The sequence below is a fragment of the Ceratotherium simum genome, chromosome 21 (assembly GCF_057802395.1).
Source record: "Ceratotherium simum simum isolate JZ-2026a chromosome 21, ASM5780239v1, whole genome shotgun sequence".
Taxonomy (NCBI): domain Eukaryota; kingdom Metazoa; phylum Chordata; class Mammalia; order Perissodactyla; family Rhinocerotidae; genus Ceratotherium; species Ceratotherium simum.
The window spans coordinates 10,707,161-10,728,113 of record NC_141920.1 but is presented as its reverse complement, the minus strand read 5'-3'; the positions used below and the strand labels follow the sequence as shown (position 1 = coordinate 10,728,113).

At 45.4% G+C, this 20,953-nt stretch overlaps 1 protein-coding gene across 2 annotated transcripts in view; it reads right to left on the bottom strand.

The window, feature by feature from the left end:
- Positions 1 to 20,953, bottom strand: part of ATP9A (ATPase phospholipid transporting 9A) — a 125,617-nt gene that overhangs the window by 49,203 nt on the left and 55,461 nt on the right. For both annotated transcript variants that reach the window (XM_087445113.1, XM_014787332.2), the window contains exons 8-13: positions 17,844 to 17,924; positions 16,809 to 16,884; positions 9,722 to 9,798; positions 8,293 to 8,453; positions 6,203 to 6,345; positions 5,079 to 5,191 (exon numbers count right to left, since the gene is read on the bottom strand). In XM_087445113.1, the coding sequence (XP_087301239.1) occupies positions 5,079 to 5,191; positions 6,203 to 6,345; positions 8,293 to 8,453; positions 9,722 to 9,798; positions 16,809 to 16,884; positions 17,844 to 17,924 (651 nt within the window). The remainder of the gene's footprint in view (positions 1 to 5,078; positions 5,192 to 6,202; positions 6,346 to 8,292; positions 8,454 to 9,721; positions 9,799 to 16,808; positions 16,885 to 17,843; positions 17,925 to 20,953) is intronic.

Here is a 20,953-nt window from a genome sequence, read left to right as displayed (position 1 = left end):
ACATATGTCAGGTGCAGGAAAATAAACCACAAACTCACACATTCACCAACAAACTTATTAAAAAGAAAAAGAAAAAGAAAACCTCAGTAAATTCTAACAACAAATCCTAAAACGATATCGGAGACAAAATATCAAGTGAAAAATGAGAGTGAACAGATCAAAACGCATGGAATAATGTCAATTATGTTTTTTGGAAAATACGAATTTACATGGACAAAACAGCCTAGAACAACACACAAAAGTGCTGGTCTCGGTCTTCTCTGGAGCAGGACATCGTGAGGCTCCCATTTTCCACAGTTGTTCATATGTTTTTCAGATGCGTATATTAACAAGAGTTAAACAAAGACATTTCCACTTACTAGGGGGAGTAAAATAAAATAGACCACTACACATTCCAGGTAATATAGACCAGTTGTCTCAAAATATTTTGAGCAAATAACACATTAGGAAAAAAATTTTGAGTACTCTCCACCTATATACATTTAACTTTGTATAAATACTGTATTGTGCATTATAAAACAACCAAATGAAATTCTGAAAAGATAATAAAAATGAAAAATAGCATTTTTCACAGAATTAGCCACTATCTCAAAATAACATCATCTACTCAGGGTAAGGGACGCTGAGAATTACAGATGTAAAATTACACTTCAAAGTGTCATGTCTGTTATCCAGTCGTAAAGGGGAACCAAGTGCTGATGCATACTACAACCTGCGAGAACCCTGAAGACACAATGCCATGTGAAATAAGCCAGGTGCAAAAGGCATTGTATGATTCCATTTTTGTATGAAACATCCAGAACAGGCAAACCCTCAGAGACAGAAAGCAGATTGGTAGTAGCCAGGGGCCGAGGGAGTGAGGAGCAGGGATGGGAATCCAAGAAACACAGGGTTTCTTTTTGGGGTGATGAAAATGTATTGAAATTGGGTAGTAGTGACGGTTGCACAACATTGAGGATACACTAAAAAACATTGAATTGTACACTTTAAAGGGTAAACTTTATGGTATGTGAATTATATCTCTATTTTGTTTTAAAGGTACCAATAAATAAGTCAGAGGGAAAATCATCCCATGTCCTGAGCCTGCAATGGTTTTCTCTCATAATGTGTTGGCCATTTTCTTGTGGTTTACTGGGCTTGTAATAATAATCTGGAGTTTCCCTGCAGGAATCTTTTAAAGCCACCTGCCTTCTTTGTGAGGTTACCTTAGTTAAATAACATCCCTAAAACCAGTCACCCCGGACACTCATAAACTGCAATCTACCTTTCAACATTCTGAAAATAAACAATCGTTGAATTCTAACTCCTTCCACAGGACACCTCAAGGACTGTCCCTGATAAATGTTCGTCTGATATATGGAGTGAGGGTCCCTGGGTCAGTCTCAATACTATCTAGTAAGGTTTAAATTTTGCTTTAATTTGGAAGAGGAAAATGAAGTGTGAACAGATGCTCTGATCTTTTCTTCCTGCGTCCCAACAGCTCATCTTGCAAACTCTGTTTCGGAGTCCACAGATTCAGAGACTGATGTTCTGAAACATAAGGGTGACCCTCAGATCCACTGTAGCTCTTCTCCAACTCGGCTGTACTTGGGAAGCAGCTGGTTCACCTGTTACTATTGTGGGTCCAGGCACCACTCTGAGATTCAGACACTGTCCCAAGTGATCGGACCCAGGAGCTCCAAACACTGTACTTTACCAAAGACTGTTACAAAATCCTATTATTAAACTCTAAAGTCGGGTGAACGACTGTAATGGGTTCAGGGGAATCTCTTTGGGGTGGTGGATGGAGTCTAAGTCTAAGATTGGATTGTGGTGATGGCTCCACAACTCTGTAAATTTACTAAAAAAATCATTGACTTGTACACTAACCACGGCTGGATTTTATCATATGTAAATTAGACCTCAATAAAGCCGTTACAACACGGGAAAGCCTTCATACATCTCATCACAAAAGTATTCATGTGTTGACCGCACGATTTTTAGATGTCATGAGAGAGGGATGCACACAGCCTCGCTGGGGTGGGGATGTACTAGAATTCTGAGCTCTCACCAGCCTCAAGACACCCTAACCCCATAACACTCAGCTATTCTAAACCCAAGGCCAGGGTGGGCAAATCAATTTATGAGCTTCCGCTAAAGAAGCGTTATGAGTTAGAGTTCATGGTAAGAAACATCGTTTTCTGACTTTTAGCATTTTACAAAGAGTGTTATCTGTGCTAAACCAAAAATGGACCATAAAAGCTGAACTACACAAATACCCTGGGAAGGGGTGGCTTCTGCAAATACCACAAGCTCTTAAAAATACCACGAAAATGGGCAAGGGTGTGTCTCTTGCTGGGGGTACACACCACGGCTATTAAGCTGTCTAATATAATCATCAGCAGGCTAGCATTGCTGGGAAGGGGGCTACGTGTGGGAGAGGTGTTCAGCCAGGCACTGATAAGCGTGACAACCCACACGGCGAACCCCTTAGGAGGAGCCCAGAAGGCACCGGGGTTGATGGTTCAGAGGGAAGAGTCTGTTTCAGGACAAAGAAATGAGGCAGCTCATCCTGCCCTAACGCTGAAGGCAGCCGCATAACCGGGGTTAGCAGAAGGAGAGGGTGAACAGCACAGGGGAGTGGGAGAGGAGGCTGGTCACGCCTGGACCACGCCAGAAGTCTCAGACCCCGAGAGGGAGCTGACAGCACACGGGTGATCCTGAGCTCCTGGGAGAGGAGCGAGAAGAGAAGCAGGGAAACCGTGATGGGCGGCGGGGGGGTCAGCGGAGACAGCCAGGCAACAGAGAGCGCAGTTTCTGCCTAGTGAGTGACGGGGGATGAAGACAAAAGGCCATGCAGGTGACGTGGAGGGAGCGGACCTGGGACTGAAGGCAGGTGGTGATGGGGCAGGAAGCAGGGGCATTTCTCAGACCCTTGGATGGAGCCAATGGGGTAAACGGAGGGGCGTTCACTAAGAGAAGCAGCCCTGGAAGAAAGCAGGGGTGGGGGATGAGGGAAGAAAGTCGGGATCATGAGTCCACTGTCCTCACGATCCACGAGCAGCCGTGTTGGAGATGCAGGTGTACTCCAGTCTACAGCTCCAGGTTGGGACACAGACACAGGAGCCATCAGCAGCCACAGGGCGATGGAAGCTGGGGGAGGAGGGGACCACCCAGAGGGTGACATGCAGAGCCCAGTAGAGAGCCCTGGAGACACCATCACCACATCACTATGCAGAGGAAGATGGGTCAGAGAGAGGGAGAGGAACCGGGGCCGACTGGCTTTTCCTCCTTGTCCAAAGAACTTCTCATGATTTTTTAGTCGTCCTAAAAATACATCTTTGGAAAAGCTCTACAGATCCGCTGGAGACAAGCCGTAATGCCTACACAGGGAGCCTAGAAGAACTGCACGTGTTTCATGTCTGGCTGTAGATGACGACATGAGATGGATGGAAGGAACTGTTCTCCATTCAAAATCCACTCCCCCCTCCACACTCTATCCCCTGCTCTGCTATTTTCAGGAGATACCCTGGAAATCCAAGTGTGCCTGCTATCGAACGTTTCAGGAAGTTAAATGTCGAATATAACTGTGTCACGAAGTATTTAGGGATTCCATCTCTAACCCTTATACAGAAATACTTCCTTCACATTTTTAACTGGCTTTCTGACTACGGAATCATTAGCTATTTTGACAAATTTAAGAAAAACATGGCTGCTTTATTTTCTTGTCTCCAAACAAGCGTCATACCACACAGCTGGTCTAATGTAGTCCATCTTAGCCCTGGATGTGCCTCAGAATTACCAAGGGATTTGTTTGTCTGTTGTGTCATCTTACTTCTAAAGCATAGAAGCCCAGGCTCTCCGCTCATCTTAATGACTCAGAATCTCTAGGGTATCAGACCCAAGTCGATGCCTTTTGCTGTGTTTTTAAAACATCACCAGTCATTCTGATGACTGGTGGCGCCAAGGTGGCAACCCACTGGTCTAACTTTGTAGGAATATTAGAACACTTACCAGTCACTTCTTTCTCTGAAAAATGACTGGTTTGGAAAAACTTTCTAGGAAAACCAATGTGGGAACACATACGTATAAGCCATCTCTGATAAATTAATTTCTTTTACATGATTGCTGAGTTGAATACAGATGAGAAACTAATCAGTAACATCATAACCATTTCACAAGTAGACCATTAATTATTGCTACTTTGGGTCATAACCCGGGAAAAGGAAAAAATTAACAAGTTCATAAACTTGAAGTAAAACCAACCACAATAGGTTCTCAAAGCTCTTTCTGGCACCAGTTACTGGGCAAACAGTTATCTCTTAGGTTTTCCCCAAAGTCCATAAGCATCTCAGTAGAGCAGATTAACCCTGTGGATGAAGATGGGAAAAACCTCAACTCTAATTTTATTCAATATGTCCAGGATTCGTGGCTGCCACGGGTTTGGAAAGGGAGGTGGGTGGGGGGAAATGGGGAGTGACTGCTAGTGGGTATGGGGTTTCTTTTTGGGGTGATGAAGATAAAATTGATTGCAGTGATGGTTACACAACTCTGTGAATATACCAAAAACTACTGAATTGTACACTTGAAATGGGTGAATCATGTGGTATTATGAATTATATCTCAATATTTTTTGTTGTTAATGCAGTCAAGTCACTTCCAATTCCTAGCAACCCTGTGTACAGCAGAGCAGAACCCTGCCCGGTCGTTTTGCACCATCCTCTCATCTTCCAGGGCTCTATCAGACAAAGCTCTGCTGCTATTCACAGGGATTTCATGGCCAGTTTTTCAGAGTGGGTGGCCAGGTCTTTCTTCCTTATCTATCTTAGTCTGGAAGCTCTGCTGAAACCTGTCCACCATGGGAGGCCCTGCTGGCATTTGAAATACTGATGGCATAGCTTTCAGCATCACAGCAGCACACAGCCACCACAGTGTGTTAACTGACAGATGCTGATGTGGTTCCCCGATCAGGAAACAAACCTGGGCCTCAGTGAGAGTGCCAAATCCTAACCACTAGATCACCAGGGCTGGCCATATCTCAATACAGGTGTTAACAAATGTAAAGGAATTATTTGGGATATTGAAACAGAAAGCTTTACCTGGGTGTAAATACTAAATATGTGGCTTTGAACTTCATCCATTGAGTCGAGGCCATAGGCCACTGTGCCTAGATGGAGCCGTTTGAAAACCATCTCATTCTGGGTAAGAGTTCCTGAAACAAGACAAAGGAGTAACTGTGCCTACATCCAGGAACTTGTATTAACAGTAATGACAGCTGTTAGTTTTTGAGAGTTTACTACACAAAACACTCTAGTTTCAGACTGCCCCTGCTGGAGTAGACATCCGTGGCATTCTGTTGGCCCAGAATCCAATTCCCTTTCTTTTGAAAATGGCATCCTAGGTTTCCATGGGGATATTGCCACCCTCATTCCCTGGGATGGTCCAGAGGAAGTGTCAATCAGGGTGCCTGGCTCATTCCATTGGCTGGGAGGGTGGCCCATGACATACATTAGGCCAATCAGATTCTATCTTGAAGGAAACTGAGCCTTGAGCAGACAGAGGGATGGATCCAGATGGATGGAAGATGAGTAGAGTCAAGTCACCCCAGTGACAGAGCCCTACAGAGACCATCTCAGGAGTCCTGGCACTAACATATCCTGGTTCCTCTCCTTCCTGAAACCTAATTTTTCTCTGCTTCGGTGAGCTACTCCGGATCCTCGCAATAGATTCCGTTTTATCCCATGGTCGCTAAATGGTAGAGATGAAGCCTAAACCCAGGTCTCCCCACACCCGATCCTTGCTCTTAACCACCAGATAATCGCATAACTTGACAGACATTAAATAGTGAAATATTTTGGGGTGTGGTTATGGGGTCAGGACTTGAAGCCAGACCACGTGAGCTCAAAGCCTGCTTCTGACAAGTCAGCTAACCTCTCTGTGCCTCATTTCCTCATCTGTAAAATGGGGATAAAAATACTACCTAACTCACAAGGTTCGGGTGAGGATTAACTGAGTAACTAAACGTAAACACCCAGAACAGTGCTTTGCACATAATTAGTACTATGTAAGGCTTTGCTGCTATCACCACCATCATCATCACCAAATAATCAATCTTCATCAAACGATGAAGAAAATCAGAGAGCAGCAGCACACATCTCTAACTCCTCCAGGAGAATCCACGCACCTTCTCACCTGAATCCCGGGAGGGCCCCAGGACACTCACCTGTCTTGTCCGTGAGTAAGTATGAAATCCTCCCCAGCTGCTCAGGAATCGTGCTGGAACGAACCACGGTCCCGGGGATTTTCGAATCCCTTCGGATCACCCAGCTGTACACGATCTTGCCCATGTCCAGGTTGACACGCAAACTAGTCAGGAAACCAGAGCAACAGCTTAACAGGATAGGCACGAGGCTCCCTGCGTCTCTTTTTCTCAACAAGGACTCTACACACGCGTCATCTGCGCCATAACATCCAGGATCACTCCCTGCAGAAGCACACTGCTGGGGCTGAATCCACAGATCTAACAAGAGCCAAATAACTCGCTAAACAAATCACTATTTTGTGAAGCTGTTCTGTTATGGACTGACGTCACCAAAAATACCGCAGGGGTAGTTGTTTGTCTGACTTTTCCTTTTTTAATTACTGCTCCTCTGAGCTAATATATTTTTGATACTACATTCATTTTTTTAAATTGTGGTAAAATATACATAACATAAAATCTACCTTTTAAACCATTTTAAGTGGACGGTTCAGCGGCATTAAGTACATTCACATTGTTGTACAACCATTGCCCCCATCCACCTCCAGAACTTCATCATGCAAAACCCAAACTCTGTACCCACCGACCAACATCTCCTCTTTCCCCTCTTCCCTCAGCCTTGGCAACCACCATTCTGCTCTCTTTCTCTAGGAATTTGACTACTCTAGGTAACACACGTTGTAGAATCACACACGATTTGTCCTTTTGTGACTGGTTTATTTCACTTAGCATAATATCTTCAGGGTTCATCTATGTTGTAGCACGTGTCAGAATTTCCTTCTTTTTTAAGGCTGAATAATATACCATTGGACGTATTCTACTCAATTTAAAATACTATTTTATTGCAAAAAATAAAATCTCCAAATTCATTCATAATCCTATAAACTAATCAAATTGCTTACTATTTTACCAGCTAGCCCCAGGCCATATGAAGGTTCAATTCACTAATTTCAATCATGTTGTAGATAGAACTTTAAAGTCTCCGATTTCACTTAACATTATACCACCAACATATTTTTGCTAGCAAGAAAGCGGACTTATTTCTTCTTTGAAACCATCGTGCAGAGCACATTGGCTGGTGTTCAATCCTCCTGCGCTAAGTCAGCCTGCTGCACCAAAACCACAGTCTCTGTCCTCAGAAAAAGACCAATTCTAGCTGGGATGATATAAACACACAAAAGAGCAAGACAAAATATGAGACAATATGTCGAGTGTAAAATAGAGACTGTAAGCACTAAAAGTTTCAGGAAAAAAGATATGGCTTATTTTAATAGTTATTTACTGATCATTTATCATGGGGAAAGAGTAGAAATAAATATCCAACAAAACAGGACTAAATAAATTATTAAACATAGACTATATACTGGAGCAGTTCTAATAAATGATGGAATACAAGTATATTTGATATAAAAAGTTATATGCAACACACTGCTCTGTTAAAAAAAAAAAAGGAAAGGCAAATTTTTATGTAGCGCAGAATCTCCTTTTTCTAAAATAGAAAGAAGTCTAGAAAAACATATATTCCAAAATATTAATAGCAATTATCACTTAGTTGTGAGATTAGAGGTGATTTTTATTTTAATCTTTTGCTACTGTGAATCTTCATTTTTTTCTACCATGTCTATTATTACATATATCGTTTTTTAAAGCCATTTATTCAGCCTCCAAATGAGCAGGCCAACAATTGGCATGTGCCACCAACTTTCCACGGCTAATCAATCTCAATATTATTTCCCTTTGAGCCCAGACCCAGGCTCAGAATCCTTCTCAACACAGCATTCCCAACAGCCACCAGCAACCTCTTGGAGCTGGCAGGTGAGGTGAATTCTAAATGGCCTCCCTAGCATAGACTGGGCAAGGCAAGGCAAGGTCTCTTGAGCAGAGAGTAATTCAAGGAAGGATGGCTCAGGGAGGAACGTGCCCTCCCACTGCCACGGCCACAGAGTGGCTCACGATCCTGACCCGACTGCTCTTGGTCATCACGCTACAAAGGGACCAGCTAGGAAAGAGAAGAACTGTCACCGCAGCCAGACCCAAGCTCGTGCTGCGCTTACCTGATGGGAATGATGTTGGAAAACAAGAGGAGGAAGCGGATGATCTGCAGGTACCAGCGACCAGCAAAGTGCTGCAAGGCAACCATGACCAGCGACACCACCACCAACGCGCCGAACAGGATCTTCGTGAGGCAGTTCACTTCCAGGTCAAACAGGCCAATCTGTGGGATGACGCACAAAGGGGAGCCTGCCATCCGTTGGTGCAACCCACAGCCCACCAGGAGAACTGGTCCCCGTGAGCCATGAACACCTCCACCAGGGTGCGACAGTGGGACCCATCGGTCCCACAGCTCTAGTTGAAAACACTGGGTTCCATGGGCTGGAGTTCCTCACAGACACCCAAGGGGCCCCACAGAATTCTGACTTCAATTTTTTTTTTACTGACTTAAGAAGATTTAGACTCGGAAACACACAAGCAGGTTCCGGCTGTGTGTGGTGGTGCTGGGTACTACAGCGCCTCTACCATTCTACACGGGGGTCTGGAAAATGACTCGGTCCTACACGCTTAGCACTGTACCCACACTAACTCAGTACTGCCTAAGAGCTCAGGGTACACACCACTGGGGGCATCTGAATTTTAGGTGGTACATTAATGAACATTATTATTTTAGTAATTACATATTTATTGTAATGTGTATTCAAAAAAAATGTAACTAGCACATGAAACCCATAACTTCACAAAAACATGGCCCAGGATAAGGCTAAACCATCAAATAAATGACATTATAGTTGTTATGATAGCCGTAATGCTGGGGTGAAAATGACCAGTGTTTGGGAAACATAGCATTCGTTCACAGTATTGTCAGAGGAAATCATTCTGCAATATTCTGACTCAAAAATTGGAGGAGGGGAGGGGCTGGGAGGGAGGGTCACGGTGTGAAACGAGCAATATGGGGCATTAGCCAGACGGCAGATCTGACCCTGTTCACCTCGCCACAGCCAGTCGCTCAGCAGGGGTTTGAATCGGGGCCCGCTCCTCCTCACTGGAGCCTGGGCAGAGCATGGGCTTCTCGAGGCCATTTCTCATCTATATGGTGAGGCCACAGAAGCAACTGTGCTCACAGGCTGGTGTGTGAGGATTACATGAGATACATGTGAAGGACGCAGCACAAGACATGGCAAACAGTAAGTGCTCAATAGTTTGTTTTAGCTTAAAAGCTTTTAAAATTTTATATATTCATATTCATATGAATACACACGTATGTATTACACGTGCGTCTATATATGTGTGTGCATAGCTACATATATATCTACCTACACACACACTATCTTTTCATGTAAGTATATGTGTGAATTTGTATAAATGAAATAATACTGTTAGGTGTTCCTGTTTTGAAATCTAGCTCCTCATTACACCAATGCCAATCATCAAAATACATCAGGGCAGAAAGTCCCGACGAAGAAATGCATCCTGTGACTGCGTACACACCTTGCTTCGGGGATTCGAGGTGTTCATGACACTCCGGAGTTCTCTGCCCGTGTAAAGAACAACACCCACAACGGTACCTAAAACGAGAAAAACACAACGCAGAGAAGGGTTAACACAGACAGGCGGGCTTACACAGAGGGTCTGACCCCCTGAGAGGATGTTCTCTAAACCCAACACCCACACCGGGCGAGGGCCACCCAATGACCCACGGCCACACTGACCAGCATGGCAGCCCAGAGCCACATGCAGCTGTTTAAATTGAAATTCAATTAAAATCAAATCAAATCCAGGTCCCCATTTTCACTAGCCACTTTCCAAGTGTTCAATAGCCACGTAAGGCTAGTGGCTGCCATATGGGACAGTGAAGACACAGAGCATTTCCACTGTCACTAAAAGTTCTACTGGTGGGTGCTGGTCTATGGGGTCCAGTAGCCTCTGACAGCATGAGAGGTGGGGGAGCGGCGGTCTGTCCTTTATGCCACTGGCCTTAGAGGCTTCAGAGGTGCCTAGAACACTCCTACCTTCATAAATTATTACAGAAACTTGTGAACACACCCTTCTTATTAGAGCACTTTCTTCCCACTGAGTCTGACTCCTTTCAGATTCTGTGTCTAACTGGAGCATTTGGGGGATGTCTGTCCAGATGACTATTCTCTCCTGAGAACATCGCCCGCCGTCCCCCTCCCAACCCCTTGACAATAATGAAAGCCATCCATCCTTCTAAAAGTAAATAATTTACAGAAGGGATACAAACAGTGAGTTAACGTTAGAAAAGATGCTCAACCGTGAATAATCAAAGAAATGCAAAACACACCATTGTTACTCCTATCACAGTAACAAAAATTCAGAAAGATTGCTAACATCCAGTGTGAGCCAAGAGGTGGGGAAACGGACCCTGTCGTGCATGTTGCTGGCCGGAGTGTAAACTGGAACAAACTATTTGAGAGAAAATTGGCGATATCCACCAAAAATTTACCTTTGTCTCCTCTCTTCAGTGTGTGCCAAGAAAACACTCAACACAGTGGGGAAGACAGACAGTCAAGAAGGAAAGCAAGAAACACTGTGCTCTGGAGGGTGGTCGAATGTGCTAGGATGGGAACAAGCAGAGGGGTGGACGGCAGGGCAGAGGCTGCTGCCGGTAGGACTGGCGGGCAGAGGAGCGGCTCTGAGTGGAGGACGTGTGAGCTGAAACCTGAAACACGAGAAGGGGCAGCCCTGCCAAGCTCTCAGGGAAGACCCCAGGAATACAAACAATCTGGTCTCTGCTGGAAAAAGAAAACACCCAACCTTCCCTGCTCCAGCCCCTCACTCTCGGATACCACTGTCAGAGGGATACACAAAAACGCAAGGAGGCTCAGTCTCGGTAAAAGAGCCCAACCCCAGATGAAGCGCTGGGGCTGTGTCTCCGGGATAAAGAGCTGGGAGGAGGCACCGCAGGCCCTCAAGTTTACGCACGCAGTGTTCTCCCGCACAGTGCGGGTCCCTTCCAGGGAGGCCCTCAGCAGATGGCAGGCGCAGAGAGCTCGCACGCGCTCCTCGGCAGATGGCAGGCTCCCACGGATGCGAAGCTGTCGCCACAGCAGATGGTCAGGCAGTGGGAGCAGAGCCTGGGCTGAGCCAGGGGCAGCCACTGCACTCATTCCTGCGCAGACGTGGCCTGGTCTCAAGCCCTGATGTCCAGGGTTCAAGAGGGTCCTAATCACAAGGGCCCCCGGGGGGGGTTCCCCCACTGGTGCCGGCCAACCTTGATGCCTTCAAATGTTGCCAAAAATAGCCTTTCCCCAAGTGCCTCTCTGTGCTCAAGACCAAACCTGTCTCCACGAGATCTGAACGCCAGCCTCAGCCACCCAGAGAGAAAGCACACACCGGCAGCCCACAAGGTGTGCTGGTTTGATCCACACGGTACTTTAGAAGTTTTGAATTAGTTGCCAACTTTTAAATACAGGAGCTTTCATATGAAAAATTGAGGGGCCGCCTCTATGGTATAGTGGTTAAGTTCGGTGCGCTCCACTTCGGCAGCCTGGGTTCGCAGGTTCAGACCTACACCACTCATCAGCCATGCTGTGGCAGCGACCCACATACAAAATAGAGGAAGACTGGCACAGGGGTTAGCTCAGGGTGAATATTTCTCAACAAAAAAAAAAAAGGAGATTTCTGGCTTCTCTTGGAAAATCAGAAGATCAAGTGACACCGGGTCCACGTTCTTTACTGTGTCCACCAGCAGGTGTCAAGCACGGCCACTCTGTTTATCCAGGGTCATGCTCTCAGCTCATCATGGTCCCACCCAGCCCAATCCACCCCTTTACGACCAAGTGACCCGAGCCTCTCCACCTCCCAGACCACTGACCCCCATTTTCCATGCTGTCACCTCCACTGTCCCTCCTGCTCTCGCCATATTCTTCACTCTCACCCCCTGCAGCCGCAGACCATAGAATCCTCTCCATTCTGCCAGCCAGGTGCTCCAACAAGCAGGCTATCACACTTGGGCATTTCACAAAATCCTCCCGAACTCTCCACAACAGAGTAGTCCTGGGATTGGACCTACCCTAAGATCCCTTTGTTCCTTGACCACAACAAGACTAAATATTGCACCCTGGAGAGCAAGTGTTCAGAAACATTTATAGCAGTTAGACAATGCTGCAACGTTCCAGCATGCGACCACAGGACAAGTCCCACTGAACAGAGTATAGACCAGCTGGGCATTATCTAACTCCTGTGGCAGGGTGCACACAGTGGGACCGGCATGTTGATCATGCACAGCAGAGCCACAGATCCATCTGCTATAGACCTGGTGGGGGGCAGGTAACTGGCCCCTCACCACTGAGAGTCTCAGAATTGGGCTCCGTAACATCCAGGCCACCTTCTCTGCCCGGGGGCCTCCCCCATCCCTTCCCTGTCATCGCTCCCGTGACTCCTCAGCCTAGTGGCACTGTGTTGGCTTACCATGGCAACTGCATCCTCTACAGATTGATGCCAACCAATGCAGCTGTACCCTCAGCACTGCTTGGCAAGTTTTTTATTTTTTAAACTTCCAACTGATAACAGCAGAGTGACCAAGACACAGGAGTTAGGTTCTAAAGGGAACACAGAAGCAAAATCTCATGTAACTAAGATTACTCTTGACGGCTCTTTCTTGAGTTGAGCACCAGAAGGCAATGGCTTGCTATGTATAACTCCACGTTTGCAGTCAGGTGTCTACGCAGTGAGGAGCGGGGAAACTGGGGCCAGCTGAGGAAATGGTAAATGCCCACTTCCTCAGACTCACCGCAAAACACACACCTGCTGAAGGCGAGGGCAGGCACTGTCACTGGATGATTGGAATCACCGCTCTTGCTCTCTTCCCACATGACCAAGCACAAAGAGGGGAATTCACACCAGTGAACAAAGGCATGTTTTAACTCCACAATGCATTTCCCATGAACTGTTCGAAATTTTTTCCTCCATCTCCAATTTGCCTCCTATTCTCCTCCTCCCAGTAGAAGACCTCTCCAAGACTGTGTGACCTTAGGCAAGTTGCTTAACCTCTTTGAGACTCAGTTCATTCCATTAATGTCCTCATTTAATGTTGTGAGACCAAAACAAGAGAATGGCAGCTAAACACCTGGTAAATAAAAAGTGACTGATAAATAAAAGACTTATTATTGTTACTCTCTGAGATTAAGGCTGACAAGCCTTTTCAACCTCACTCCCTCCACCTCAGAATTCTCTGTATTGTTGCTGAAATCATTTTCCTTTATAATAGTCTCAAAGGAAATTCACAGAACTCTCTCCCATTTCCTCCCATCTCCTCTGTAACCTATGTTAGATTTATACTAAACTATAAATCCCACAAAGGTGGAGCCAAGCATTTTCTGGCACATTACTGTTGCACTAGGACCTAGCAATTGGTATTATCACATAGAGGTGCTCAATGAAGCTTTCTGTATGGAAAGGAGGAAAGCAGGAAAGAAAATCAGAAACAGACATATGAACATGTGTTTATTATTGAAATGTTATCAAAACAAGTGCCTAACCAAACAAATCGAGGCTATTAGAAGTCAACGGAGCAGGTACCCTGGGGTGGGGTGGGGGATGGTGACTGGAAGGGAGCCGAGGGGAGCGTCTGGGGGGCTGATAATATCTCGTTTCTTGATGTGGGTGTTGGCGCTATATTTAGGATTTATGTACTTTTCCATATATGTGCTCTCTTTCAATAAAAGGGAAGAAAAAGAAGAAACACTGTAAGAAATGAAGTGTGTGCCGTTCACGTTGCTGGCTGGTAAGGAGATGGGCACATCACAGGCGTCCCTGAACTTTCCATCCTGCCTGTGCCAGACGCAAAACGATGGATTTTAACCCCATCTCGTTCTGATCTCCTTTAACACCTCTCTGTATTCCACCCGAAGACACAGGATGTTCTCCACCCCAAGTGTGTGCTTTTTCGTTTTACATCTCATTCCCCACCAGGCTCTCCCTTTACACAAGGCCATGAACGCACTGGGCACAAGTGTCCACAGCCTGGGGTCTGAGCCAAGGCAAGAGCTCTTTGCTGGTTACTTGTCCTAATTTCACTCCTTAAAACAAGATAAATCCAGATGGAGCGAATATTTTAATATAAAACTATCTAAACACCCCAAGAAAACATCAGTGTATTTTTATAATCCTAGAGCAGGGAAGATTTTTCTCAGAAACCATAAAGAAAAAAAATCAACAGGTCTGACTAGATAAAAATTTTAAACTTTTGTGCCAAAATATGAATGAGATCAACTGAAAAGTAGTAATTGCAATTAAGATAACAAACAGAAGGATAATATTCTTACCATACAAAGAGTTCTTAGAAATCTCTTTCTTAAATGAACCCATCAACAGAAAAAAATGAGCACAGGGCATAAACTGGCAATTCACACATATATTTTAAAAAATGTGAATCAACAGTAAACGTAAGGAAAGATGTTCAACTTCAAAATAATTTTTAAAAGGCAAGTCAGTCAATCTGTTAGGTATTTATTCAACGAATATCAGATGAACAAAAATTAAAAAGTCAAACAGAATATGGTGTTGGCTCAGATGCGTATATAAAATAAGATTATCAGGAGCGTAAATTAGAAGAGGGAAGTTTATCATGTGTAAAGTGTATATATCCTTTGACCTAGTAATCCTGTTTCTGTGAAAAGGTTGACTACATAAACATTTAGAGCTTCTACCTGGAAAAAACAAACAAAGCCCATCACAGACAGAAACAAAAGACAGACAATAAATTGTGAAAAAATATTTGTGACACACAACACACGACAATTTGATATGTTTTTCTATAAAGCTTTCTAACAAATTAACAAGAAAAAGAAGAACCCACAAGGAAAGTGGATAGACCAAAATATTAAGAAATGGTTTATACGTGAAAAGATGTTTAATTGTACACACAATTAAAGAAATAAAAATTAAAATAACAAGATATAATTTATCACCCAACAGACTGGAGAAGAAAATAATATTTTTTTAACTACTACACTATCAAATCCACTATAAATTTTTTTCTAAAAACCAGATGACAAACTGGATAGGAGTGAAAGGACATGAGGCTTCTGCATCAGAAACAAGAAATACTCACAAATGAGTAAGAAAAAAACAAGAACCTCAACAGAAAAATGACTAACGGACACAAAAAGTAATGGACAAAGGAAGAAACAAAACATACACATGCAAAGATGGCCAACCTTCCAGATAATCTAGGAAATGCAAACGGAAACAAATTACTTAGTTTTCGGTCAAATTATTAAAAATTAAAAAGAATAATTAATGACTTGTTAGTAAATGACTTGAAAGGGGAGAAAAACTGGGGAGGAAGAGTAACGAGTTGAGAGAGATCTGGGTGGACGAGCGGCAGGAAGAGGCAGACCGTGAAAGGGCTCCTGCATGCCCTGGTTGGCCTCGGCCGGGGTGTGGCCAGGCAGTGGGCAGGGGCCGTGCAGAATCTTAAGGACCAACTTCTCACTTCTTCGGTCATCAGGGGAATTGAGAGACATTCCAGACCATGCTGCAAATACAGGCAGGCAGTGGGAAAAACACAGCAAAAACCTAAAGGGAGAGCTAATCGTTGTCCACTTTCATTAGGTGAGCCTGTGGATGGTGACACGTGGCCGCCTATGTGTATTTGTGCTGGTCATCCCCTTCCCAGGTCACACAGTACCCTAACTGAGCATCTGTTGTTCTCAAGAGCCACAAAGCAACATCAAGCAGAGGAAAATGGGTTGGTAGGAAGGAGATATCCTGCCTGAAGAGGGAAAAAATTGATTCCTCCAACAGTAAAGATACAAAGTTGCCAGTAGTGGAATCATGTTAATGATAGTATATATTATTATATATATAACATAACATAATAATAATAGCTGCACAATGAGTTCTGCTTCTAGAGCAAAGTCGCTGGATTCAAGTCCCAACTTTGCCTTTTACCTGCTGTGTGACTTTGGGCAAGTTACTTAACCTCCCTGAGCCTCGGTTTGCTCATCTGCAGAATGGGGCTAATACTGGCACGCACCCTTCTGGTACTGTTGGGAGCGTTAAGTGAAGGGTGTAATGCACAGGTTGGTGGCCCCCACCAATATCAACTAGGGCTGTTGCAGACCGTGCTCAGCCCCTGGAACTCCTGCTCAGTTTCATCCCACTGTTCAAAACTGAAAGGCACTGATTTCTAGGTCATCTTGAACACCGAGGCTCCAAATCAGGCCCGTGGCCCTTTCCCATGCACCGGGGCCCCTGAACCGACCTGCAGGACAGCTCGGAGCCCCTGTGGACACAACTCCTGGCCAGCACAGCCAGGCAGACCCATTCTGGCACAGATTAGAACGTCCATCTGAAGTGGCAATTAAGGGCTATTCCCAGGGTGGACGCTGCAGAAAAGTCCACGGGCCAGAGCACTTCTCTGGACGTCTGGAAGTGTCCCAGGGGCACTTAGACGTCAGGTCAATTCCCTGGGGGTGCAGGAACAAATGGAAAACGCCATGTGACCGACAACTGATTTTCCCAACTGACACATGATTATTCTAATTATACAAAAGGATCTTCTTTCCTTTTCAAATTGCTAACATATTCCTCAAAAAGGCGCCCCCACCTGAAGCGATGACGGTGCCGGCCCAGAGCGCGTTCTCTATGCTCAGGCTCTCGCTGATAGGAGGGTCGCTGTCCTCCTGGAACAGACCAAAGGGACACACGTTTACCTATCAAGGTTTGGGCAGAATCCACAGCCTGTTTCCAGCCTCCTCTTCCCAAGACAGGAAGAGACGACGACCCCTGTTTGGAAGCCTACAACTCAGCCAGGAGAGAAGGACCAAGCTCATAAACTATGATCCTTGGAATTTTCATCCCCATGGAAATACCTGAAAAAGCTGGTTCATGATTTAAGAAACGCAGGCCTCTAACACTGAAGAAATGTTTTACATGGTGAGAACTAAAATGGAGAAGCTAATCGATCAGGAATAGCTTTTTTCCAGCCAGTCTTACAACTTACGGAAACAGAACACGAACAATCTCATTTGGATTCTATAACTCTATTGTCCCGGATTTCTAAAATAATTCAAACCCAAATTTAATTTCTATTCCAAAAGGGTGGAAAGCGGCTTAAAAATTTTAACAATGGTTGGGGCTGGCCCGGTGGTGTAGCAGTTTAAGTTCGCGCGCTCCGCTTTGGCACACTGCTTGTCAGGCCATGCTGTGGCAGCGTCCCATGTAAAGTAGAGGAAGATGGGCATGGACGTTAGCCCAGGGCTAATCTTCCTCACCAAAAAAAATATATATATATAACAATGGCAGACAAGACTTCTATGAGTAAAAGAGGAAACAAGCCCATCTGAAGGAGACAGAAAGAGTAACTGCTCTCACACATCTGAGTTAAAAATGAACTCGAGCAACACTTGGCTCTAAGTTGTCAGGTAATTCAAGCTGTTCAGGGGCTGGAAGAAAATCCCAGTTGTGTCGACCTGACTGAGAAAGAGTATGTCACAGCTGTCACAGGGGGGCCTTCTCAAGGGAACTGACCCCCACCTGGCATAAAGCTACTTCCCAGCATAGGCCTGTCCACACCTCTTCGCAGGCCTTCATCCCTAACATGCACTTAAGACAGGATTTAGGTTAGGCGAAGCTTACTTACTCTGGTAAAAGTTCCCACAAAGTTGTGAATGTCAATGTTCGGCTCTTCTGCGTAGACATATGATCGAATCTGAAGAAGATCCTACTCAACAGAGGTAACATTTGGGAGTTAACACAAAGTCAGTTTAGGATTACACAGATCTCAGGAGGCAGCCACTGTTTTTCAAAAGCATCTATTTCCCAAACAGAGCAAACAGGCTTAAATTATGGGGCAGGTGGAAAAAAGAGGAAAAATCTTCTAGTAAGTAAGTTTGGGAATTGCTACCTGCACTACCCCAAGACACTCTGAGAGACTTGACAGTGAAGACACTGGTCTACCCAGCATCTCCCACACTGGCTGACAGAGCAGACCCCCTCTGCTACACCCTAGTTGACAAGCTTTGTTCATAGCAATGAAAACACTCGCTCATTCAACAAGTAGCTATTGGGCACCTACTCTGTAAGAAGCCCTGGAAAGCGCAGAGAGGTGAAAAAGTGAACAAGAACACCTCACACCTATTAGAATGGCTACTACCAAAAACAGAAAAACAGTAAGTGTTGGTGAGGATGCAGAGAAATTGGAACCCTTATGCACTGTTGGTGGGAATGTAAAAAATGGTGCAGCCACTGTGGAAAACAGTACGGCAGTTCCTCAAAAAATTAGACATAGAATTACCATAGGAATAGCAATTCCATTTGCTGGGAATTAAAAGCAGGATCTCAAGGAGATATCTGTACACCCAGGTTCATAGCAGCATTATTCACAATAGCCAATAGGAAGAAGCAACCCAAGTGTCTATTAATGGATAAATGGATAAACAAAATGAGGTATATCCATGCAATGGAATACTACTCAGCCTTAAAAAGGAAGGAAATTCTGACACACACTACAACATGGATGAACCTTGAGGACATTATGCAGAGTGAGATAAGCCAATCACAAAAAGACAAATACTGTATGATTCCACTTATATGAGGCACTTAGAGTAGTCAGACTCATAGAGACAGAAAGTCAAACGGTGGTTGCCAAGGGCTAGGGGAGAGAGGAATGGGGGAGTTGTTGTTCAACGGGTACAGAGTTTCAGTTTTGCATGATGAAGAGTTCTGGAGATGGATGGTGGTGATGGCTGCACAACAATGTGAATGTCTTTACCACAATTGAATTGTCCGCTTAAAAACAGTAAGATGGTGTGGCCGGCCCCGTGGCTTAGCGGTTCGGTTAAGTGCGCGCGCTCCGCTGCTGGAGGCCCGGGTTCAGATCCCGGGCGCGCACTGACACACCGCTTCTCCGGCCATGCTGAGGCCGCGTCCCCACACACCAACTAGAAGGATGTGCAATTGTGACATACAACTATCTACTGGGGCTTTGGGGGAAAAAAAGGAGGAGGATTGGCCATAGATGTTAGCTCAGAGCCGGTCTTCCTCAGCAAAAAGAGGGGGATTAGCACGGATGTTAGCTCAGGGCTGATCTTCCTCACCAAAAAAACAAACAAACAAACAAAAAACACAGTAAGATAGTAAACTTTATGTTACGTGTATTTAGCACAATAAAAAAGTTGGGAAAACAACTCCAATCAGGTGGTCAGGCAAATTCGCGCCAGAGTACTCCTGGGCAACAAGGGTCTGGCTGAAACTGAGGCTACTGGCCACCCCCTCAGGCAGGGCCTGGGCTCTCTGCTAACTGCCCAGGAGGCCCCGCACCCAGGTGTTTGCACTGCAGCCTCTCTGTATCATAAGAAAAGGCCCAGAGACACCTTCAAAGTGGAGAGGGGCAGAGCTGCAGAGTAATAAATGCAGTATGACCCCATGCATGTAAAACCACCCCCCACCAACAGGCTTGTAGTCGTCTATTGGTAAGAAAGTGGGCTGAAAAAGACCTGGAGAGCTGACTCCCGACTTGACATGACCCCTGGGAGAAGAAGCGAAGAGCTGGGGCAGAGGTTGTGAAGCAAGATTTTTCATTTTTTCCTCGAGCTTTCCATTCCATTTGATTTTTTTAAACACAAGAACATACTCGTGTATTAGGTCATCTTTTCATATAATTCTCTTCATCTACAACTTTGTTAAAACACTGCTCCACACTCAGACCCCTTCGGCCCACTAAGGCTGAGAGGTCCTGACAATGGGGACGGTGGCACCTCATCTTTCTCTGGACCCCAATCCAGGCGTGGACCAGCACACATCGAGAAAGAGGACTCTGCTGCAGACCAGGCAGGCACCTCCACGATTCCAGGCTCTTCCAGACTGTCTCTTAAGGAGAGTCCTCCAAATCATTTGGAGGATCAGAATGCTTTCTTTGGAGAAATATTACCAGGAAGTAAAACATGTCACCCAGATAAAACCAGAACGAGGGTACCTTCTAAGGATTCCCAGGAACTCCTGAGCAGTTAGAAACTCACTGCTCTAGAATTCCTGGTCTAAAAATTAATAATAATAGTGCTATTTTACTTCTTATTGGCATGAAAAATCCTTAGTGCCCTGAGCACATTTATTGTTAAGTCCACTAAGACACAGAACTTCCCCCTGCCCACAGCTTCCTCCCAGAACGAGGTAAGGAGCGGCATCAGTCAGCGGGACCATGAGCCCAGGAACAGCTGACAGGTTCCGCTTAATCCTTTCAGACCGCCGATGGGGCGTGTCAGTCTCGGGGCGTGTAAATTACACGCTGTGATTCTGCACCCAGGCTACATCCCATCCATGTGGCTTGTCTTTAAACGTACTCTTTGGCTCTCTACCGTTCTCCTTGACTCTACAAATCATGGCATGAGTGATGTGAGGCTGATGTAGAAGTGTGGGGCCCTGGGGAACTTTGAGTGTCAGTTGGTTCCAACTACTCAGACCACCGCCGTAGAGAGGGCCTGTGTGCTCTTCAATGCACCGTTCTCCATGCTGTTCCACGCGCTGGTATACAGCAGCGAACACACTGGGCAGAACCCTGCTCTCAAAGACCCTGCCTTGACGTGAGTGGAGTGGGAACGCAAGGAGAGGACGGTCAGAAAATGCCTCTCAGGTACGGAGACCTGAGCAGAAACCTGAGAGAGGCGATGGAGACGCCCAGCCAGGCAGACACAGGTACGACTGTTCCCGGTGGAGGCAACGGCAAGGGCAAACATCGGTAGGCAGCAGCGTGCT